Source organism: Aythya fuligula, chromosome 6, assembly GCF_009819795.1.
Source record: "Aythya fuligula isolate bAytFul2 chromosome 6, bAytFul2.pri, whole genome shotgun sequence".
Lineage (NCBI taxonomy): Eukaryota > Metazoa > Chordata > Aves > Anseriformes > Anatidae > Aythya > Aythya fuligula.
Genome location: NC_045564.1, coordinates 31,834,218 through 31,852,141, shown reverse-complemented (window position 1 = coordinate 31,852,141; position 17,924 = coordinate 31,834,218). Strand labels below are relative to the sequence as shown.

The 17,924-nt window shown below is 65.9% G+C and overlaps 3 protein-coding genes across 3 annotated transcripts; 1 reads left to right on the top strand and 2 right to left on the bottom strand.

Annotated features, from left to right (window-relative positions):
- Positions 1-334: 334 nt before the first annotated feature.
- On the top strand, positions 335-2,766 carry ZFAND2B (zinc finger AN1-type containing 2B). The gene is made up of 9 exons (XM_032190341.1): positions 335-404; positions 555-649; positions 838-969; positions 1,202-1,353; positions 1,592-1,687; positions 1,779-1,845; positions 1,938-2,014; positions 2,290-2,368; positions 2,517-2,766. The coding sequence occupies exons 1-9, from the start codon at positions 350-352 to the stop codon at positions 2,553-2,555; spliced, it is 792 nt and encodes a 263-aa protein (XP_032046232.1). The 5' UTR covers positions 335-349; the 3' UTR covers positions 2,556-2,766.
- A 669-nt stretch (positions 2,767-3,435) lies between these two features.
- ABCB6 (ATP binding cassette subfamily B member 6 (Langereis blood group)) lies at positions 3,436-8,541 on the bottom strand. Its single transcript, XM_032190267.1, has 20 exons — positions 8,489-8,541; positions 7,715-8,247; positions 7,480-7,617; positions 7,216-7,405; positions 6,824-6,916; positions 6,538-6,730; positions 6,335-6,456; positions 6,145-6,254; positions 5,994-6,059; positions 5,759-5,884; positions 5,600-5,676; positions 5,453-5,516; positions 5,292-5,377; positions 5,133-5,190; positions 4,872-4,976; positions 4,599-4,773; positions 4,360-4,472; positions 4,151-4,245; positions 3,792-3,860; positions 3,436-3,691 (listed from the first exon to the last, which is right to left on the bottom strand). Exons 2-20 carry the CDS (start codon positions 8,228-8,230, stop codon positions 3,562-3,564), a joined length of 2,526 nt encoding a protein of 841 aa, XP_032046158.1. The 5' UTR covers positions 8,231-8,247; positions 8,489-8,541; the 3' UTR covers positions 3,436-3,561.
- A 2,147-nt stretch (positions 8,542-10,688) lies between these two features.
- Positions 10,689-17,796, bottom strand: ATG9A (autophagy related 9A). The gene is made up of 14 exons (XM_032190572.1): positions 17,637-17,796; positions 17,297-17,340; positions 16,809-16,873; positions 16,376-16,537; positions 16,131-16,272; positions 14,445-15,193; positions 13,967-14,120; positions 13,608-13,787; positions 12,810-13,055; positions 12,380-12,600; positions 11,807-11,924; positions 11,439-11,661; positions 11,148-11,290; positions 10,689-11,065 (listed from the first exon to the last, which is right to left on the bottom strand). Exons 1-14 carry the CDS (start codon positions 17,737-17,739, stop codon positions 11,060-11,062), a joined length of 2,556 nt encoding a protein of 851 aa, XP_032046463.1. The 5' UTR covers positions 17,740-17,796; the 3' UTR covers positions 10,689-11,059.
- Between the last annotated feature and the right edge of the window lie 128 nt (positions 17,797-17,924).

The window sequence follows — 17,924 nt, the reverse complement described above, 5'->3', positions numbered from 1 at the left end:
CAGAGACAGGGGAGGGGGATGAGAAGGCGAAAAGGGGGAACCCCACAATATTTAAAGCAAGAAGAAGCCCTCCCCGTGGCGCAAACCCCCTCCGGCTGCGGGTTGGGGATGGGTTGGGGATACCCGGCACCGCGCCCCCCAGCCTGGGCAGGACCCCCCCCCGGCGGGGTCTGGGGGGTTATAGGGGGGTGTAAGGGGGTGCCCCCTGCGGCATCCCGGTGGGGTGGGTGTAGGATGACCGCGGGCAGGAGGCAGGGACCCCGTGGGGCCGCCCCGTGACCGCGCGGGGGTGGCGCCGGGCGCGTCCCCGCCCCGAGTGACGCCGGCACGGAAACGGCTCGGGGCCGCCATGGAGTTCCCGGAGCTGGGGGAGCACTGCTCGTGGGCCCCCTGCCAGCGCCTGGGTGAGGATGGAGGGGATGGGAAAGGGTGGAGGGGATGGGAAAAGGGGGAGGGGGACACGGGGCTGGGGGAGGGAGAAGCGCAGCGGAGCCGCGGTAGGGGGGGGGGCGCGGTGCCAGCTGAGCGTCCCCGTCCCTCGCCCCCCGCCCCAGATTTCCTGCCCCTCAAGTGCGACGCCTGCCAGCAAATCTTCTGCACCGACCACGTCGCCTACGCCCAGCACGCCTGCACCTCCGCCTACAAGAAGGTGAGCGCAAAAAGGAGGGGGCGACCTTCATTCCCTGACCCCCCCCCCCCAAAAAAAAACAACCAGAAGGACACCCGGAGAGGGTTGCGGGGCTGTGCCCGGCACCCTCCTGGGATGAGCTGGTGGGATGTGGCCACCCACCTACCCAAAGCTTCGTGCCCCCGACGCCTTTCTCGCCCCGCCCGCAGGACGTTCAGGTCCCCGTGTGCCCGCTCTGCAACACGCCGGTGCCCGTGAGGCGCGGGGAGATGCCCGACGTGCTGGTGGGCGAGCACATCGACCGCCACTGCAAGGCCGACCCCGCGCAGCGCCAGCGCAAGGTGGGAGCGCCGGGGCAGGAGAATTCCCCCCCCATAGGGCTTCGTGGGGTGAATTCGGGGCTGGGGGAGCTCTTAGGGGGCAACGCGGGGCCGGAGGAAGGGCAGGGTGGGTGTGGGAGTGCACCCTAAAAAAGCGTCTGAGGAAAGCTCCTAGCGGGAGACGCGCCCCACAGACCCCAAAAAGCGGCACCGAGGGGCAGCCCCCCCTCAGCGCCGCCGCCGCCGCTCGCAGATCTTCACCAACAAGTGCTTGAAGCCCGGCTGCAAGCAGAAGGAGATGATGAAGGTGATCTGCGAGCAGTGCCACAAGAACTACTGCCTGAAGCACCGGCACCCCCTGGACCACGACTGCAGCGGGGCCGGCCACTCGCTCTCCAAAGCTGGGTGAGGGCGCGGGGACAACGGGGTGACGGGCGAGAAACCAAGTTCCTCCTGCCCCTGGGCCCTTCTCTGGGACTGCTGCACATCCCAGAGCTAAACACCAACCTCCAGGGCTGGCTGGGAGGAAGAGGATGCCGGGGAGGGGGTATCACCCACCCAGCATCCTCGCCATGGGTGCTCAGCACCCAGGGGTGCCCCGCGGTGGCGGGGCGCTCGCTCACGGACCCGCCGTCTGTCCTAGGCACGCCGCGCTCGCTAGGGCTCAGGCGTCCTCCTCCAAAGCAGCGAGCACAGCAAGCAGTGGAGCTGCCCGGCCCGCAGACAGCCCCTCGGCCAGGTAGGTTTGGTGGCAACCCCGCTCGGTGCCGGCTCCCCGCTCCCCGTGCCCGCTCGTGCCGGCGCTGACCCAGCTTCTCCCCCGTCTACAGGGGCAGAGCGGCCGCGTCCCAGGCCCCCAGCACCTCCCCGCCGGCTGCCGTGCTGCAGAACGGCCTGGTGAGTGGGCTGGCTGGGTTTTTGGGGTGTTTTGGGGTGTTTTTTTTTTTTTCGGGGGGAGGTTCCTGCTGACGGACTGGGTTTTGTTTCAGAGCGAGGAGGAAGCGCTGCAGCGCGCTCTGGAGCTGTCCCTGGCGGAGTCAGCGCGGGGCTCGGCGCAGCCGCCCAGGTACGGCCGGGGACACGCGGTGCTGGACCCGAGTCACGGGGCTGGGGGGGTGACAATGGGGCTGGGGGGGTGACAATGACCCTGCGTGGCCTGGGGGGGGGACACAGGGATGAGTCCAGAGCTGTTGCTGAGCTGAGCTCTGTGCCACGGGTGCCGGGGGGCGGAGATGCGCTTGTGACCGCCGGTCGGCGATGAGCACGGCGAGTCCTGGGGCACGCCGCCTGCTGCTGCCCCGGGGGGGGCACGAGGCCCACGCTGCGCCTCTGCCCCCCCAGCACGCAGGAGGAGGAGGACCTGGCACTGGCACAGGCGCTGTCGGCAAGCGAAGCCGAATACCAGCAGCTGCAGCGGCAGGTGAGCGGGGCCCATCCTGGGATACCCCCATCCTCAAACCCTCCAGGTTCTGCTCCAGGGCGGGGGGCTCGAGCTCTGCCCGTGCCCCTTGCAGGCTGGAGGAAGACTCCGGTCCTGCCTTCCTCACCCGTGCTCCTTCCCCTCGCAGGCGCACGGCTCGAAGCCCTCCAACTGCAGCATGTCCTAGGAGGTGCGCCCGCGGAGGTGGTGGCACCGGGGGCAGCCGTGGCCTCCCACGGGGATGCGGTGAGGACACCCTGGGTGCTGACAGGAGCCCGGCACCATCTCCTCTCCCCAAACGCACACGGACAGCTCAGCCCCGCGTGCAGGGGGTGCAGCAAACCCCCCCGGAGCTCCCCTGGAGGGGCAGGGTTGGGGAGAGCCCAGGCGCACGCTGGCCGAAGCGAGCAGCGGCGCACGGAGGGTGCTGAGCCCGCAGCTGGCCTTGGGGGGGGCTTCATCCCCTCCTCTAGCCCCAGCCGTGCTGCAGGGCAGCCCCTCGGGAGCAGCAGCACCCTCTGGCCCCGCAGGCAGGAGCTGATCCCCGGGTTGGGGTCGCGTCCTGGCAGCCCCCTGGGGGAGGTCGGTGCCGCCCCGTGCTGCTTCCTCGCCAGCTTTCCCTGCTCCTGCCCGTGGGGCTGTGCCCGGTGCTGCAGGAGCGCTGAAAAACGCGTCCGAGTGCTGCTCGGGAGAAAATAAAAGGCATAGCACGAGGCGCAGAGTGGCTGGTGGAGCCGAGGCTGCTGGCTCAGAGCTGCGAGCTGGAGGGGGGCAAATGGGGGCACAACGGTGGGGGTGGCAGCACGGGGGGGACAAAGCGGGCACCGGCTGCACTGCTCCCTGCTTCCTGCAGCCCTCGGTGCTGGTGGGATGGGGACAGGGACGGGCTGCTGGGGTCCCCCTGGCACAGGCGGTGCCCCCCCCTTGTCCCCGTCCCTGCCCGCAGCGCAGCCCCCAGCCCCGGGGAGCCTCGCAGGCACCTTGCCCAGAGCACGCAGGCACGGAGCTGGGAGGGATCAGGTTTAAGGAGCTCCACACCAGCAAACCAAACGGGTACAAACGCAGCGGAGTGTCCAAGCCAGTCCCTGCCGCTCCTGGCGCACACACGGAGCCGCAGCCGCCGGCGGGGGTCCCCCGGCACCACGGGGACCCCGAGCCTTGCTTCGGAGTCACAGCGGAGCCCCCGGCCCTCCTCACGGCCCCTTCTTGCTGCCGGGGGGCTTCTCGGTGCGCCGCTCCTTGCTCTCGCCCTCGTCCCCAGCCTGCTGCTGCTGCAGCCACATGCTGGCGTACACGCCGCCCTTCTGCAGCAGCTCCTCGTGCCTGCGGGGACAACGGGGGGACTGCAGGCTCCTGAGCCGGCCCCAGAGCCGGGGTCCCCGTGGGTAGGTGGCACCAAGCCCCCCCCGGCTCCCTCGCTCACCTCCCGCGCTCTGCAATCCGCCCGTCCTTGAGCACCAGGATCTGGTCTGCGCCCACCACGGTGGAGAGCCTGCGGGGAGAGGGCGGGGGGGGGGTAAAAAGGGGCATGCACAGCGCCAGGAGCTGCTGTCCCATGGGGTGGGGGGTGAGGAAAGTCCCTGCTCCTCCTCAGCCAGCCCAAGGAACCCTTGGTGATGCCCCAAGCTGGCCAGGAAAGGTGTCTGAGCGCCAGGATGAGCTGCTCCAGAGGATGCTGTGGCACATCTGTGGGGCTTGCCCTCCCCCATGCCCTCCGAAATCCTGCCACCCCGCTGCAGGAGGGCTTTGTGAGCTGGATCAGCCCCTTCCCCCCATCCCTACCTGTGTGCCACGACGATGCTGGTGCGGTGGGCGCACACCTTGGCCAGGGAGGCCTGGATGTTCCTCTCCGTCTCCGTGTCCAGCGCGGAGGTGGCCTGGGGGAGAGGGACGTGGCCACGGGAGGCAGCTTGCCAAAAAGGGGGCTGCTGCAGGGCACGGCTGGGACAAAAAAAAAGGATTGGGGGGGGGGGGGGAGGCTTTGCCCTTACCTCGTCCAGCAGGATGATGCGGGGGCCCTTCAGGATGGTGCGCGCGATGGCCACGCGCTGCTTCTCCCCCCCGCTCAGCTTCAGCCCCCGCTCCCCCACCTGGGTGCTGTACCCTGAGGGCACAAGGGCAGGAATAAACTGTGCTGCTCCCTCCGAGGCAGGGGCAGGACCCAGAAGGATTACAGGGAGAGGCAGAGCAGGGCCAGCAGCGCCCACCCCGTGAGCCACAAGGTGCTCACCGTCGGGGAAGGAAAGGATGCGGTCGTGGATGTCGGCGGCCCGGGCTGCCTCCTGCACCTCCTCGTCGGTGGCCAGGACCCGGCCGTAGCGGATGTTGTTGGCGATGGTGTCGTTGAAGAGCACCGTGTCCTGGGGCACCACCCCGATGTGGGTGCGCAGCGACGCCTGCTTCACCTGGGGAGGTTGTGGGGTGGGGGGTGTGGGGGGGAAAGGCTCGTTCAGACCCCACTCCCGGTGCCCCGCCGCCCCCTTTCCCACCCTGCAGAGCTCACCTGGGAGATGTCCTGCCCGTCGATGCGGATGCAGCCGCCCCGCACGTCGTAGAAGCGGAAGAGCAGGCGGATGATGGTGCTCTTCCCCGAGCCCGAGGGTCCCACCTGCGCTCAAAGGATTTTGGGGACACCAGAGGACCCCCCCCCCAGCTGCTGGATGCGAGGGGCTGAGCGAGGAAGGACTGTCCCGCTTTAGGGCCGGTCCTTCACCCCCTCGTCCCCACCACCTCCCCGCCCCAAATCCCACGCTCCTGCTCTCACCAGAGCCAGGGTCTGCCCAGGCATCACGGAGAAGGAGACGTCCTGCAGGATTTCCTTCCTGGGAGAGGGAGCAGAGCTCAGGGCCACCTCCCGTCCCCCCACGTCCCCGTGCCAGATCCCATGGCTGGCTTCACCCCCGCCCTGCCCAGCGCCCCGTACCCGTCCACGTAGCTGAAGTGCACGTTCTCAAACTCGATGCGCCCGGCCTCCAGGTGCAGGTCTCCGGCGTTCACCGCGTCCTTCACCTGCCGGGCAGAGCGCCCCGACCTCAGCACCAGCCCCAGCACCCGGGGAGGGGGTTCGGGATGCAGCCCCCTCACCTCCTGCTCCTCGTGGAAGAGCTCGAACATGTTCTCCATGTCCACGAAGGAGTTTTGGATCATCCTGGAAAGGGGGGCAAAGAGCGGAGGGGAGGGTTTGGGGAGCTCGCCGCGCGCCGTGCGCTCCCGGGGAGGGGGCAGCAGTACCTGTAGTACGTCCCGAACCAGTTGAGCGGTGTGTAGAGCTGGATGATGTAGGTGCCGAAGAGGACAAAATCCCCCACCTGGAAGGGCCGGGAGGAGACGTGGCCGTCACCCCCAGTGGCAGGACCCCCCTCCCCGGGGCAGGGCTGGCCCCGGCCTCACCTGCAGCTTGTTCTCGGTGACGAAGTAGGCGCAGAGCAGCGACCCCGCCAGCAGCCCCATGCCGATGACCAGGTTCTGGGTCTGGTTGAGGAGGCCCAGCGAGGCGCTCACCTTCCACTCGGAGAGCTGCAAGAGGCGAGGTGCTCCGTGAGCCCCCCCGAACCACGGCAAAGCCCCGTCACCGCCCAAAAATCCCGGCTCCTTCCCCTCCACCCCGGTGCGGAGCTCCCCGTGCCTGGTACTTGACGATGGCCTCGTTGAAGCGGTTCACCTCGTAGCTCTCGGCGTTGTAATACTTCACCTGCGGGACGCAGGGCAGGGCTCAGCACCCTCCCCAGCGCCGGGGGGGTGATGCTCAGCACCCACCCTCCCCCCTCCGTTGTCACCGTCTCGAAGTTGAGCAGCGAATCCACGGCCCGGGACTTGGCCTCGTTGTCCCGCGTGTTCATGTCCCGCCGGTACTTGGTCCTCCACTCGGTGATGAAGATGGTCAGAGCTGCGGTGGGAAGGGGCCGTGTCGGTGCGGGGTGGCCAGAGCCTGGCACCCCCCTTTTTTTCTTTCCCCGTCGCACTCACTCAGGTAGAGGCTCATGCACACGAAGATGATGAGGCCGAACCAGGCGCTGAAGACGGAGGTGAAATAAACGATGCCGATGACGATGTCGGCGACGGTGGGGACGATGCTGAAGACGATGTAGCTGCAGGGAGGGGACAGAGGGGACATCAGGCGAGGCCGGTCGGAGAGGTGAGCCCGGCCAGCTCCGCGGGCTGGCTCTGACCTGAGCAGGCTGTTGATGCTGCTGGTGCCCCGGTCCACGCTGCGCAGCACCTCGCCGGTGCGGCGGCCCAGGTGCCAGCGCAGGGACAAGCCGTGGAGGTGGGCGAAGAGCTGCACCTGCACCTGCCGGTTGGTGAACTGCTGCACCCACACCCACAGGAAGGTGCGCAGGTTGCTCACGAAGCCGGTGGAGCCTGCGGGGGGACAAGGAGGGGCAACGGGTGGGGATGGGGTCCCCCCAACCCGCGGTGTCCCCACGCTGTCTGTCCCCAGCACCCCGTCCTTACCGGCGCCGCCGCCCTGCAGGAACTTCAGCCCCACGTAGATGCAGACGGTCCAGGCCAGGGTGTGCCAGGGGGCACCCTCCGTCAGCTCGTTCACTGGGGACAGTTGGGCACGTGTCGGGGCAGGGAGCACCGCTGGGTGCCCCACGGGAAGCAGCCCCAGCACCCAGCTCCAGCCCCAGCACCCAGCTCCTGCCAGGTCCCTGCACCCTCCCGGGTCACTCGTGTCCCCCCCCCAGCACTCGGTGAAGCAGAGGGCGGCCGTCCCAAAATGCAGCATCCCTTGGGGTGTGCCAAATTTGCTCTGTGATGGCCAAGTTGGGGACACCCCCAAGCCTCCTGACAGCGGGGACAGGGCGTCCCTGAGCCAGGACAACCATCCCCGGGCACCTCACCGATGTTCTTGTAGTAGATGGGGACGAAGACGTTGATGGCCCGCTCCAGCCCCATGAGAGCCATGCAGAAGAGCACCAGCCCCTGCAGCAGGCGGTTGCCTTTCGGCCACATGTACTGCGCCAGCAGCCGCAGCTTCCTCCGAAAATCCTTCCAGGTGGAGCTGCTCCTGCCCGCGTCCTGCAGCAGCGGCTGGGGGAGCGCAGAGAGAGAGGGGTCACCGAGCAAGAAAACCGGCCCCGATCTCCCGGGGTCCCTGGACTCACCTGGCTGTTCTCCACGTCCCGCTCCTCCTCGTTGACCAGCAGCATGTAGGGTTTGTGGGGCAGCCCCGGCGCCTTCATGCCCAGGACAAAGAGCAGGAAGGTGCAGACGTACCGCAGCAGCCAGAAGCCAAACTGCACCTGGGGGGGGAGAAGGGTTCGAGACGGGCACGAGACGGGAGAGGTGAATCCCAGGGGGTGGGAGGGCGCCCACCGACCCCCTTCCCTGCCCTCTTACCTTCTGGTTGGTGTCCCCCAGCGCCCACCACCACAGCGGGCTCCTCCAGCACACCAGCGCCAGGTTCTCGGCGGCGAAGGCCAGCGCCCAGAAGAGGAGGAGGACGGTGCCGTGGCCCCGCGTGCGGTCGTGCGCCAGCACCCGCGTGCGCTCCAGCTGCAGGAGGGCCACGGCGCAGCCCCAGCTGAGGGCCCAGAGGCAGGCGTGCAGCACCATGTACCCGTACAGCCTCCCGGGCCCCCCTACTTGCCACAGCAGCCCCCCGAAGGGCTGCAGGGCCAGCAGCAGGGACAGCAGGACTTGGGCACGGTAGAGGGGCGAGCGAGGGATGTATTTGGGCTCCATGGCGCGGCCGAAACGGAGGTAGCAGGCGTACTGCAGGGCTCCCAGCAGCAGGCAGACGCTGAGCAGCACGGCGGGCACCAGGGTGAAGAAGAAGCAGGGCTGGAAGCCCCCCTGCACCCACGCCTGCGCCACCGAGCCGTTGCCCTCGCAGTAGCCCCAAAGCAGCGCCATCCTCGCCGGGCGGGGGGCTGCGGGGAGAGAAATTGGGGGGGAGAGGGGGCTCAGTGTGTGGGGTGGGGGCACAAAGGGTGCGGATGGGTGCCACCAGGGACCTACAGGTGGGGGGGGTGACAAGGGGGCGATGTTGGGGTGCCCTTAGGGGGCGACCCCCGGGCTGCGCGCACGCCGTGCGCCCTCCCCAACCCCAAGACCCCTCCCCAGCCCCCCGGGCAGCCGCCCCCCGTCCCCTCCCGTCCCGTCCCCGTTCACCTGCCCCCGGCCCCGCCGCCTCCCGGTGTCCCTCCCGGGCTCGCTGCCTCCTCCAGGCCCTGGCACCGCCTCTCCGCCGCTCCCCGCCCCGCCGGGCCCGGCCCTCCCCTCTCCTTCCCTCCCTTCTTCCCCTCCCCTCGCCCCGTTCCCGTTCCTCCCCCCCCCTCTCCACCCTGTTATCTCCTCGGGCAGCCGGGCCCTGGGGCTGCTGATAGCCCCCGGGGAGAGGTCGGGCAGGACGGGGTGCGCCCCCCCCTCCCCTCCCTTCCCCTCCCCTCCCCGGCACAGATGGAGTCGGATATAAATAAATGAATTTATATTTAGCTCCTTCCAGCCGCTCTTGGCAACCACGGCAGGCCCTGCGCACCTCCAGGCTCCCTGTGCGTCCCCCTCCGTCACCCCAAAAACGCCCCAAAAGCACCCCACACCAACCCCCCCCCCCCCCCCCCCAGGTCCCTGGGCAGCACAAGCCCTGGTGCTGCTGGCACCGCAGCATCCCCCCCCCCCGGTGCGGACAGACAGACGGACACGGCTGATAGACCCCTGACAGGCTTTTATTCGTCGTGAGGGCTCCCCGGGCACCCCCATGCCCACGGGGCCGAGGAAACGCGGCTCGCCATGCACACGGGACACCGACCACACAAGCACGACATGCGGCGAGGGGCTCCTGGCCGGCCTCTCCCTCCCTCGAGCCCGGGGAAAGGCACAGGGCTTTCCCCCCCCTTGCCCCAAAAACGCAGCCAGCCTCCAGCTGCCCAGCTTGGGAAGCGGCAGCAGTGATGCCAGGACACCCAGATGTGGCATCCCACAGCCCTCGGGGCTGAGCTTGCCTTCAAGGCCATCCGTGCCCAGCCTGTGCAATCCCTGGAACATCACCTCGGTCACCTCCCTGCCCGGAGGGAGCCCGGGTGGCACAGGCTGGGAAGGTTTTGCTCCCTCTTTGCTCCCTAGCTCGGCAGAGATCGCCACCACTCGCAGGTCCCAGGGGTGCAGGGAAGCCCAGGGTTGAAGAAGGAGCCCTGATCACCGCCTCCACCCTGTCCTCGGTGCCACAGGAGCAGCAGCTGGCTCAGCACCCTGCGCCTGGCCCGGGCTCAAAGGGCAGGGGGCAATAACCTGGCAGGGGAAGCAAGGTCACCCTCTGCGCTCCAGGAATGGGAGATTGGGAGCTCCAGAGCGCTGCTGGGCACGGCAAAAGCAAGGCATCCCTGCCGGAGCCAAGGGGAGCGAGGTGGAAGCAAAGCCTGGCACTGGGGAGCCGAGACGCAGAGCCTCACGGGCTGCCACTGGGAGAGAGGCGAGGGAAAGCAGAATGATCTCGGGGCCTTGGCCAAGGTCACGCTGCGCAGCCAGGATCCTGATGCCTTCCTCCATCCCCCCCCCCAAGGGCTGGGCTAGGGTTTGCCTCTCCCTTTTTGGTTCAGGGCACCCCTCCTTCCCACGCGAGGCACCAGCCAGCTGCTTTGCATGTGGCCTCCACAGCAGCTGAAGCAGAAGGATGGCCTCGGGAAGGAAGGACGGAGCCAGGAGCCCCTGGGGGAAGATGCGAGACACACTGAAGCCTTTGTCTGGGCAGGAGGGAAGGCCGGATACCACAGAAATGGCCACGAGAGGAAAACAGACCCATCACGGACCGGGCATAGCGGGCAGGGAATCGATACACAGAGCACAAGACCTCCACCGTGGGCTCCGAGCAGGCTGCGTGCACTCCCGGGTGACACCAGGCTGCACCACGCCAGGGGCTCCTTGGCACTGCGAGCACATCCCACGGGCACCGCGCAGGGCAGAAAGTGCCACCTTAGCCCCAGGACAGGGCAGGGAAGGACAGCAGAGAGCCAGGACTGCCACCCCAAGGTCCCCTCCTTGTGTGCCTGCACCAGGGCAGCCGTCATGGGAGCCGGGGAGGAGCTGCAGCATCCCTGCAGCCCGGAGCTGATCCCAGCAGCTCTAGGTCCCGGCCCGACACGCAGAGCAGCAGCTGGGGGCATCCTGCTGCAGGGTGCTGGGGCAAACGGGTGGGCGACTGCCCCGCTGCTGTCCTGCTCCAGCCGGAGGGGCACAACATTGGTCCTCTCTGGGAGGGGGAACGCGGCGCTGGGCACCCCCAGGGCTGCAGGCAGTGCCCCCAGGGGACACCAGCTCCCTGCCTTCGTTCGGGAGGCAGCTCCCAGCTCCCCGTGGCCGGCCGGAGCTGGTGCTTTCTCCCCGTCTCTGCCACCAGCAGCCGCCACCTCCGCGCCCGTCGCTGCCAGTCCCGTCCCGTCCGCTGTCCCAGGTTCCGCAGCGATCCTCCGGCACAGACGACACAGACGTGAACACAGACACAGGTTATGTACTCACACACGCGTCCACCCCACGAGAGTCAGAGTGGTGCTGGCTGGACACAAGGCGCCGCCGCCGCAGAGCCGCCAGCCCGGCAGCTTTGTCTCTCTCCGGAAAAAGGATGGCAATAAAACGGAGCCCGCGACCACCCGGTCCCCTCGGGATGGGAGAAGAACCAGGCTGACGCCGCATCCTGCTGCCCAGGTGGTCCCCAGTCTGCATCCCCCACGAGATCCCCCGTCTACAAGGCTATACCTGCAAGACAGAGGAGGGATGTGGCCCTTCCTGGGACTGGCACCCTCACCCGGTATCCGGAGCCAGCAGCCTTCACCCCTACCTTGTGGATCTGCGGTGGAAGCTCATCCTCCGAGCTCTCCTCTGGCACGGGCTCTGGGTGTCTCGCTGCCTGCCCGTCCTCAGCCCAGCCTCCCAAGGGGAGGCGGGAGAAGTGCGACGGGGCTCTGTGCACTGTGCCGGGGTCTGCAGGAGGGACGAGGAGGGGGATCAGTTAGCTGAGAGGGGGGCCGTCAGTCTTCTGGGGCAAGCAGGTCGCTCGTGCCAACCCCGCACAGGGCGTTGGTTGTGGGATTTGAGGCTGGAGCTCAGCTCCCTGCTGTGGCTCTCGTACCTGTGATGCCACCGTAGCGCCGCTGGAAGCCAGTCTGCAGCGTGGCCGTCTCCTCGGCAGGCTGCCGCGGCGAGGAGAAGGGGTAGCTGGCAGAGCGAGGGATGGGGACGGGGGCACCCCGCTGAGCGTCCAGCTCCTCGTGGGCGCTCTCCCCGCTCTCGTCGCTCTCCCGCCGGTGCCAAGTGTGCCGCTCGGGCTCCAGCTGGGCGTGCTGCTTGTGCAGCTGCGGGACCAAAACATGAGCAGGTCAACCACGTGGGGAGAGCCCAAATTCCCCCACAGGCCCTCTCCGCAGCTCACTCCGACCCCCAAGGAAGGACGCCCCGGTCCTGCCACCCCTCCGGCCAGCCCAGCTTCAGGCTGCTCACCTCGTGCATGTAGAGCGCGTGGAGACTCATCTCGGTGGAGGCGTACTCTGAGAGAATCATGCTCTGCAGCTGACCCTCCCAGGCACTGCTCCCCGAGCTCACCGTCCTCGCATCAGCACTGCCACGGGAAACACGAGTGAGGTTTGCTGCCCAGGGGGCCCCCATCACCCCTCCAGACCCCTCTCTGCTCTAACGCCAGGCTCTCAGACTCCCATGCTGGATAGGAACAGGAGCTCTGCGGCATCTCCCCAAGTCCCCCACTCCAGGAACACCACCACACTGTGCCTCTGTGCTCAGAGCTCATCAGCCTCTCACTGCCAGAGCAAGCAGCACCCAGCACCAGGGCAGGCCCTATTCCATCCTACCCTTCACCCCCAGGAAGGGTTGAAGGCTGCCTCTGCCCCACCAGGGGTTTCTCAACACCGTGGGCCCTACAGGAGAACACCAGAGCCCCAGTGCCACCTCTTGGGGACAACATAACCCTGTGGGCCTAACTCTCCTTGTGTAGATGGCCCTTACTGTCCCAAGCTACAAGTGCTTGGTCTTCCCACCCCGTTCCAGCCTGCAGCTTACCCAGAGGCCGTCATGGCACTGGCACCCCGAGGCTGGGTGCCCTCTCCGGCCCTTCCTGCCGTCTGGAAGCCACTGGGGGGCTGCTGGGCAGACTGGAGCGGGGAGAAGGAGCGCAGGGCCGAGGCCACTTCGGAGAGGTGGCGAGAAGCCTGCCCATCGCGGCCCACATGGAAGCCCAGCGCCGAGGAGCCCGCTATCACATTGGCAATCAGGCTGTGAGGCTGCAGAGTCAAAACAGAGGGAGAATCACTGCCCTGCGCAGAGACCTGGAGGCCCTTCCCTAGAGAGCCAGAAGCAGTCCCAACGAGTGCTGATCCACCACGTTTCACATCCCAGCACAGCCGAGGGCAAACTTTGCCCAGAAGGTCCGATTATTACAGCTTGTTGGCACCCTAGGAACACCCCACGTCCCCCCCCCATTCCCAGGCACCTCCGACTCCGACTGCAGGGACTGGATGGAGCTGAAGAGGGCATTTTCGGGGAGCACAGCCTGCTGGGCCAGCGCCACGCTGCTGTCGCGGTGCACCCGCTCCTTGAGGAAGCCGATGAAGGCCGTGCTCTCGCGGGGCGGCTGCCACTTGGGGTTGGTGATGGCGAAGTGCATGAGGGACAGCTCCGTCTTGCCGTCCTCCGCCTGCTGGTAAATGGAGGCCTCCGTCTTTCCTGCTGACATCCACTGTGGAGCACAGAGAGGTAAAGAGGGTCAGGATCTGCTTTATGCCCGTGCCGAGCCCAGGAATCCCACAGCTGGTTTGGGCCACGGCTCTGTGCAGAAGGCGAGCGCTGTACCAAAAGCCCTGTATTAGTACAGCCCTTGCAGCCCACCTTCCACCTCCACCCCAAAATATCCAAGGGAACTAGAGAGATGAGGGCCAGTCACAAAGAACGGAGCTGAAACCCGCAGCAAGAGCAGCTACAGCCAACAAATAACTTCTTAAAAGCTGCCTGCCACAGCGAGACCACCCCTCCCTAGCTCCTGTCCCTTTCACTAGGGTGTCCCTCCTGATGAGCAACCCGCATCCCCAGGCACAGCACACAGACCGATCCTTTCACTCCAGAGTAGGTTTTGTCCAAAGGGAAAGGATCTCCCATCTCCCCTAGGCTCCTTGTCTCCCGGGCAAAAGCAGCCCAGCTGCCAGGAGCGGTGCTTTACAGCCTTTTCAGTGCCTGAAGGAGCAGATACGATGTGCGGGGCCCACGCTGCCCTCCTGCTCCCTGCGGGACCTACCGCCGGGTGGCCATGCTGGCGCACGTCCATCTGGGCGAAGGAGCAGGTGTCGCCCACACCCACCACCTCCACCGTGAAGTTGCGGAAGAAGTCGACGATGTCCAGGGACTTGGGCCGCAGGCAGACGATGAGGATCAGGGGGGTAATGATGGGGCTCAGGAGCTCCTCCAGGATGAAGACCTGAGCACAAAGACGGCGGGCTCAGCGCGAGGCTGAGGAGGTCAAGAAAGCTGCCAGCCCCAAAGCCAGCTCCAGCCCGTTTTCTGGGGCTGGGGGTCTCTGAGAAAGCTGCCTCGATCCTCTGCCAGCCCAGGGATGGGAGAGAGTTTCCATCCCAGCCCCTCGCGTGCCAGGCTCACCGCTTTGTACTGGAAGAGCTGGGCAAACTCGTCCCTGGTCTCGTAGCGGTGGGCATTGCCCTGCCAGTGGTCAGGCATGTAGTGGATGTGCGCCAGGATGACACGCAGCAGCTGCTCTGGGCAAAACACCAGGTGCTGGTCGGGGATGAAGGACCTGCAGGGCAGGAAAACGTCAGCGTTCCTGGAAGACCTCGTCCTGGGGTGGCAGGGCGACTGGCCCACATCGCAGCTTCACCTGTGGCCTTCACTCCAACCCAACCCCTCCTGCCTGCCCAGCCCCAGGATGTCACTGTCCAGCTCCAGCAACACCCCCACACCATCACATCATCCCTGAAGGCATCTCCACAGCGTCCAAGCTCCCCCTTTCTCCTGCCTGCCCCACTGCGAGCCCCCAAGCCGTGCCCTTCACTCACACAGGTTCACGTCCACTTGTAACCTAGGAGTCCCTCAGCACGGGGGCAGCCCGGACCCACCTCACCTGCACACCGTGATGCCCACCCCCAGCAGGGTGACCGTGGTCAGGACGTGCTCGACAGCCAGCACGTCTTCGTCGTAGATGGTGAGAGCGATGAGCACCGCCAGGATGGAGCCAGCAAAGAAGGCCACGTTCTTGGCCACGATGGTGAGGAGCGGGGAGATGAAGCAGTTCATGTACTTGGAAGCTGGCTTGTAGCCTTTGCTGAGGCGCGAGTGCAGTTCGTGGTCCAGCTCGTTGAAGTGACGGAGGTAACAGCGGCCGTAGAGAGACCAGCAGCGGGCCCCCAGGCTGCCCGGCTCCCGCTTCAGGATCTCCGTGTAGCTGAAGAAGGCGTAGAGGATCTGCCAGATGAGGATGAGAGGGCAGAGGAGGAAGTTGGCGATGCCAATCCAGAGGATGCGAGTGCTGAGCTTCTCGGCCAGCTCCAGGCGGTTCCCAGCCCGCTTGTACTCGGCCTTCAGGCTCCACTCGTTCTCGAAGAGAGAGCCAGGCCCCCAGAAGAAGATGAGCTCGAAGTTGTACTTGAGCCCCCGCGTGTAGAAGACGGTGTCTCCCAGCAGGGGCAGGCGGAAGCGGATGGGCAGCAGCGACTTGTTCACCATGGCCACCATGTAGTTCTTGAAGCGGAGGATGCGGTGGTAGATGTCCAGCTCTGTCAGCTCCTTCTTGTGGATGCAGATCTGGTGCTCCTTCTGGATCTGCACGATGCGGGCCTGCACCTCCTGCCAGGTGTAGTAGGGCAGGTTGGACTGTAGGGGAAAGCAGCGAGGTTAGGGGCAGGCTGGGCTCACCCAAACAGCGGGTCCCAGCACGCCCCTCAGGGCATGAATGAGCCGAAATCCTGCCATCAGGCACCTCTTCCTGCACTGCCTCAGCCTGCAGCAGCGAGCAAACCCCACGCCTTGCCCCAGTGCCCTTTCCCCCTCACTTTATGGAGGTGGCTGTTTTCCAGCTGCTGGGGAGGCAGGAGCACAGGCCCAGTCTCATGTGAATCCTCCCAGAGCTCACAGTCCTGCGTTTGGAGTCAGCAGCAAGGCACAGACAGGGGAAGGGACTCAACCAGCACCCCAGACGGAGCCTGTGAAAAAGCTGGGGACAACCCAAGCCTCGTGGCTCCATCCCATCTTTCTCAAGACACAATCTCTCCTCAAAACACGCGCACACACCCTTCAGCGTTGTCTGTCAGAGCAAGGACTCTGGACGAGGATGTACGTGCAAGCCTCAAAGCCCAGCTTTGACACACTGATCAGCCTGTCTTCAGCAGCTAGGTAGCTCCACGCCCCAGTTTCCCCATCACAGTTCCAGTAAATGAGGAAGCTGCTGCCCTCTGCTTCCCAGGGAGGCCTGAGAATGCCCTCACTGATGTCCCTTCTGCTGAAAGGCACCGCAGAAAAGGCCATCGCAGGAGAATAAACATACTGGGTGGCAGATGGCAGAAGCTCGTGCCAACACAGAGAGGGGTGGAGAGCTGGGCAGAGGGGTTCACAGGCAGTAAGCTGGCTGCTGGAGGGTTTGCCATGCAGTCACATAGGCTGGGATGAGCTGAAGCAGGGGGACAAGAGCTCAGCACAAGCCTCCTGGAGAAGCTGAGCACGGAGAGGAGTGGAGGTGAGCTGCTTCTCGCCACACGCCTCCCGCTTCCCTCAGCAGCACCACGTGCAGCCCTTGGCCCAGCTACTTACTTACCATGGGGATGCGGAGGGCGTTGATGTAGAAAGAGTGAATCTCCCAGTAGCAGCAGATATTGTAAATAAATTTGACAAGCCGGTGGATCCAGAAAACTCCAGCTATCACCAGGATGCAGATGAGGAAGCTGTTCGCCTGGATTCTGCAAGCAGGAAGAGCACAGAGTGGGAATCGAGCCCAGGGAAGGAGATCTCAGTACCTGAAGAAGCAAGAGCAGTGGCTCACGTGCCCTTGCTAGCACCTACCTCGCACTGCAGACATTTGGAGGCAGGAAGGCATCAGGTAGAGTCACCTTAATGGGCTCAGTTGGATGCTGGCTGTGATTTACTGCCTTGTTGGCGAAGAGGATGTCATAATCCACGCAGCTGATCAGAAAGGTGGTGAACGCCACCACGAAGATGAACTGCCTGTGAAGAAAGGGAGAAGCCGTGAGGGAATCACGCTTCTGCCCCCGCAAAAACATGAAGCAGGCAGGACACAGGGTGACACGTCACGAAGACGCAGGGTCACGCACTGCCACAGCAACAGTTCCCCAAAATGAACCGAAGGTTTCGGCACGGGTAACTCTATCGAGGGGTGGACAAGATGACTGTAAAGGGCATCCTCCTGCCCACCCAACTGCGGTAACCATTCCCCAGCAGCTGTCACAGCCCCAACAGAAGGGCAGCCTGCACTTACATGAGCTCAAAGATCTCCCCGATGAGCATGCAGGTGAAGCCATTCTTCTGGTGCAGGTTATAGACGTGAACGCTACAGTCAAGGAGAAGAATCTGGAGACCCCTTCCCTCTGACACAGGACGGAGAGGCTGCTGTCCCACGGGCGACCACAGGCCCTCAGCCAAATCCCTCTCCATCGCCTACAGGCCTCCCAGCCCTCCTCAGCAGGGAGCTGGCTCCCTCCTGGCATGGAAATGCACAATGCCCTGCTAAAGCTCCCTTGGGACAGCAAGCCCAGCCCCAACCCAACCCCATTCTTCCCCCACCTAGCTGTCAGAGAAGGATTATGTCCCAGCACAGGGCACAAACTCAGGAAAGCTCTCAGGCGCAGGACAACACAGGGACACCCACAGACAGAGGGTCTGCCACCCCACAGCCCCTCCAGAGCTATGGGGGACGGGGGCAGCCCCCACCCCAGCTCCAAGCCATGCCCAGCTGGGAAAGGATATCCGAGAGAAGAAGAGGTCCAGGTTCTCTATATGGTGCCACGGAGCTGAAGGGAGAGAGATAGGGTGAGCAAGCAAACCAACACCACCCCGCTGCCCCCAACCCCACAACCCCACACCCCCAGTGCCCCCCGACCCCAAACCCCTACCCCTGCTCCCCCAGCAGCCTGCCAACCTCCCATTACAGTCCCCTTGACCCCATAGCCTCCCACCCATGCTCCCCGTAACCCCAAACCCCCACCCCCGTTCCCTCGGGCCCTACACCAGCCCCTTTTTTCCGTTCCCCCCCATTCCCCTCGGTGTCCCCCGATACCCCCCGGTGCCCCCATTCCCCCCGGCTCACACTTGGCTCCCTCGGGGACGTGCACCAGGAGGTCTCCACCGCCGGGTGGGGACTCCGTGGAGGAGCTCTCCAGCCTCTGGTACTGCGTCTCCAGCTGAGCCATGGCCGGGACCCCCGAGGACACCCCCCCCCCCCCCCGGCCACCACCACCGCCACCGCTGTCCCCCCCCTTCGGGGGCCGCCCCACAGCTCCGACCAGTGGATGGCGGCGGCCGGTAGGGGAGGAGAAGGATGTGACGGAGCGGGGCGGAGCGGGGGACGGGGCTTAGGGCTGCCATCACCGCCGGG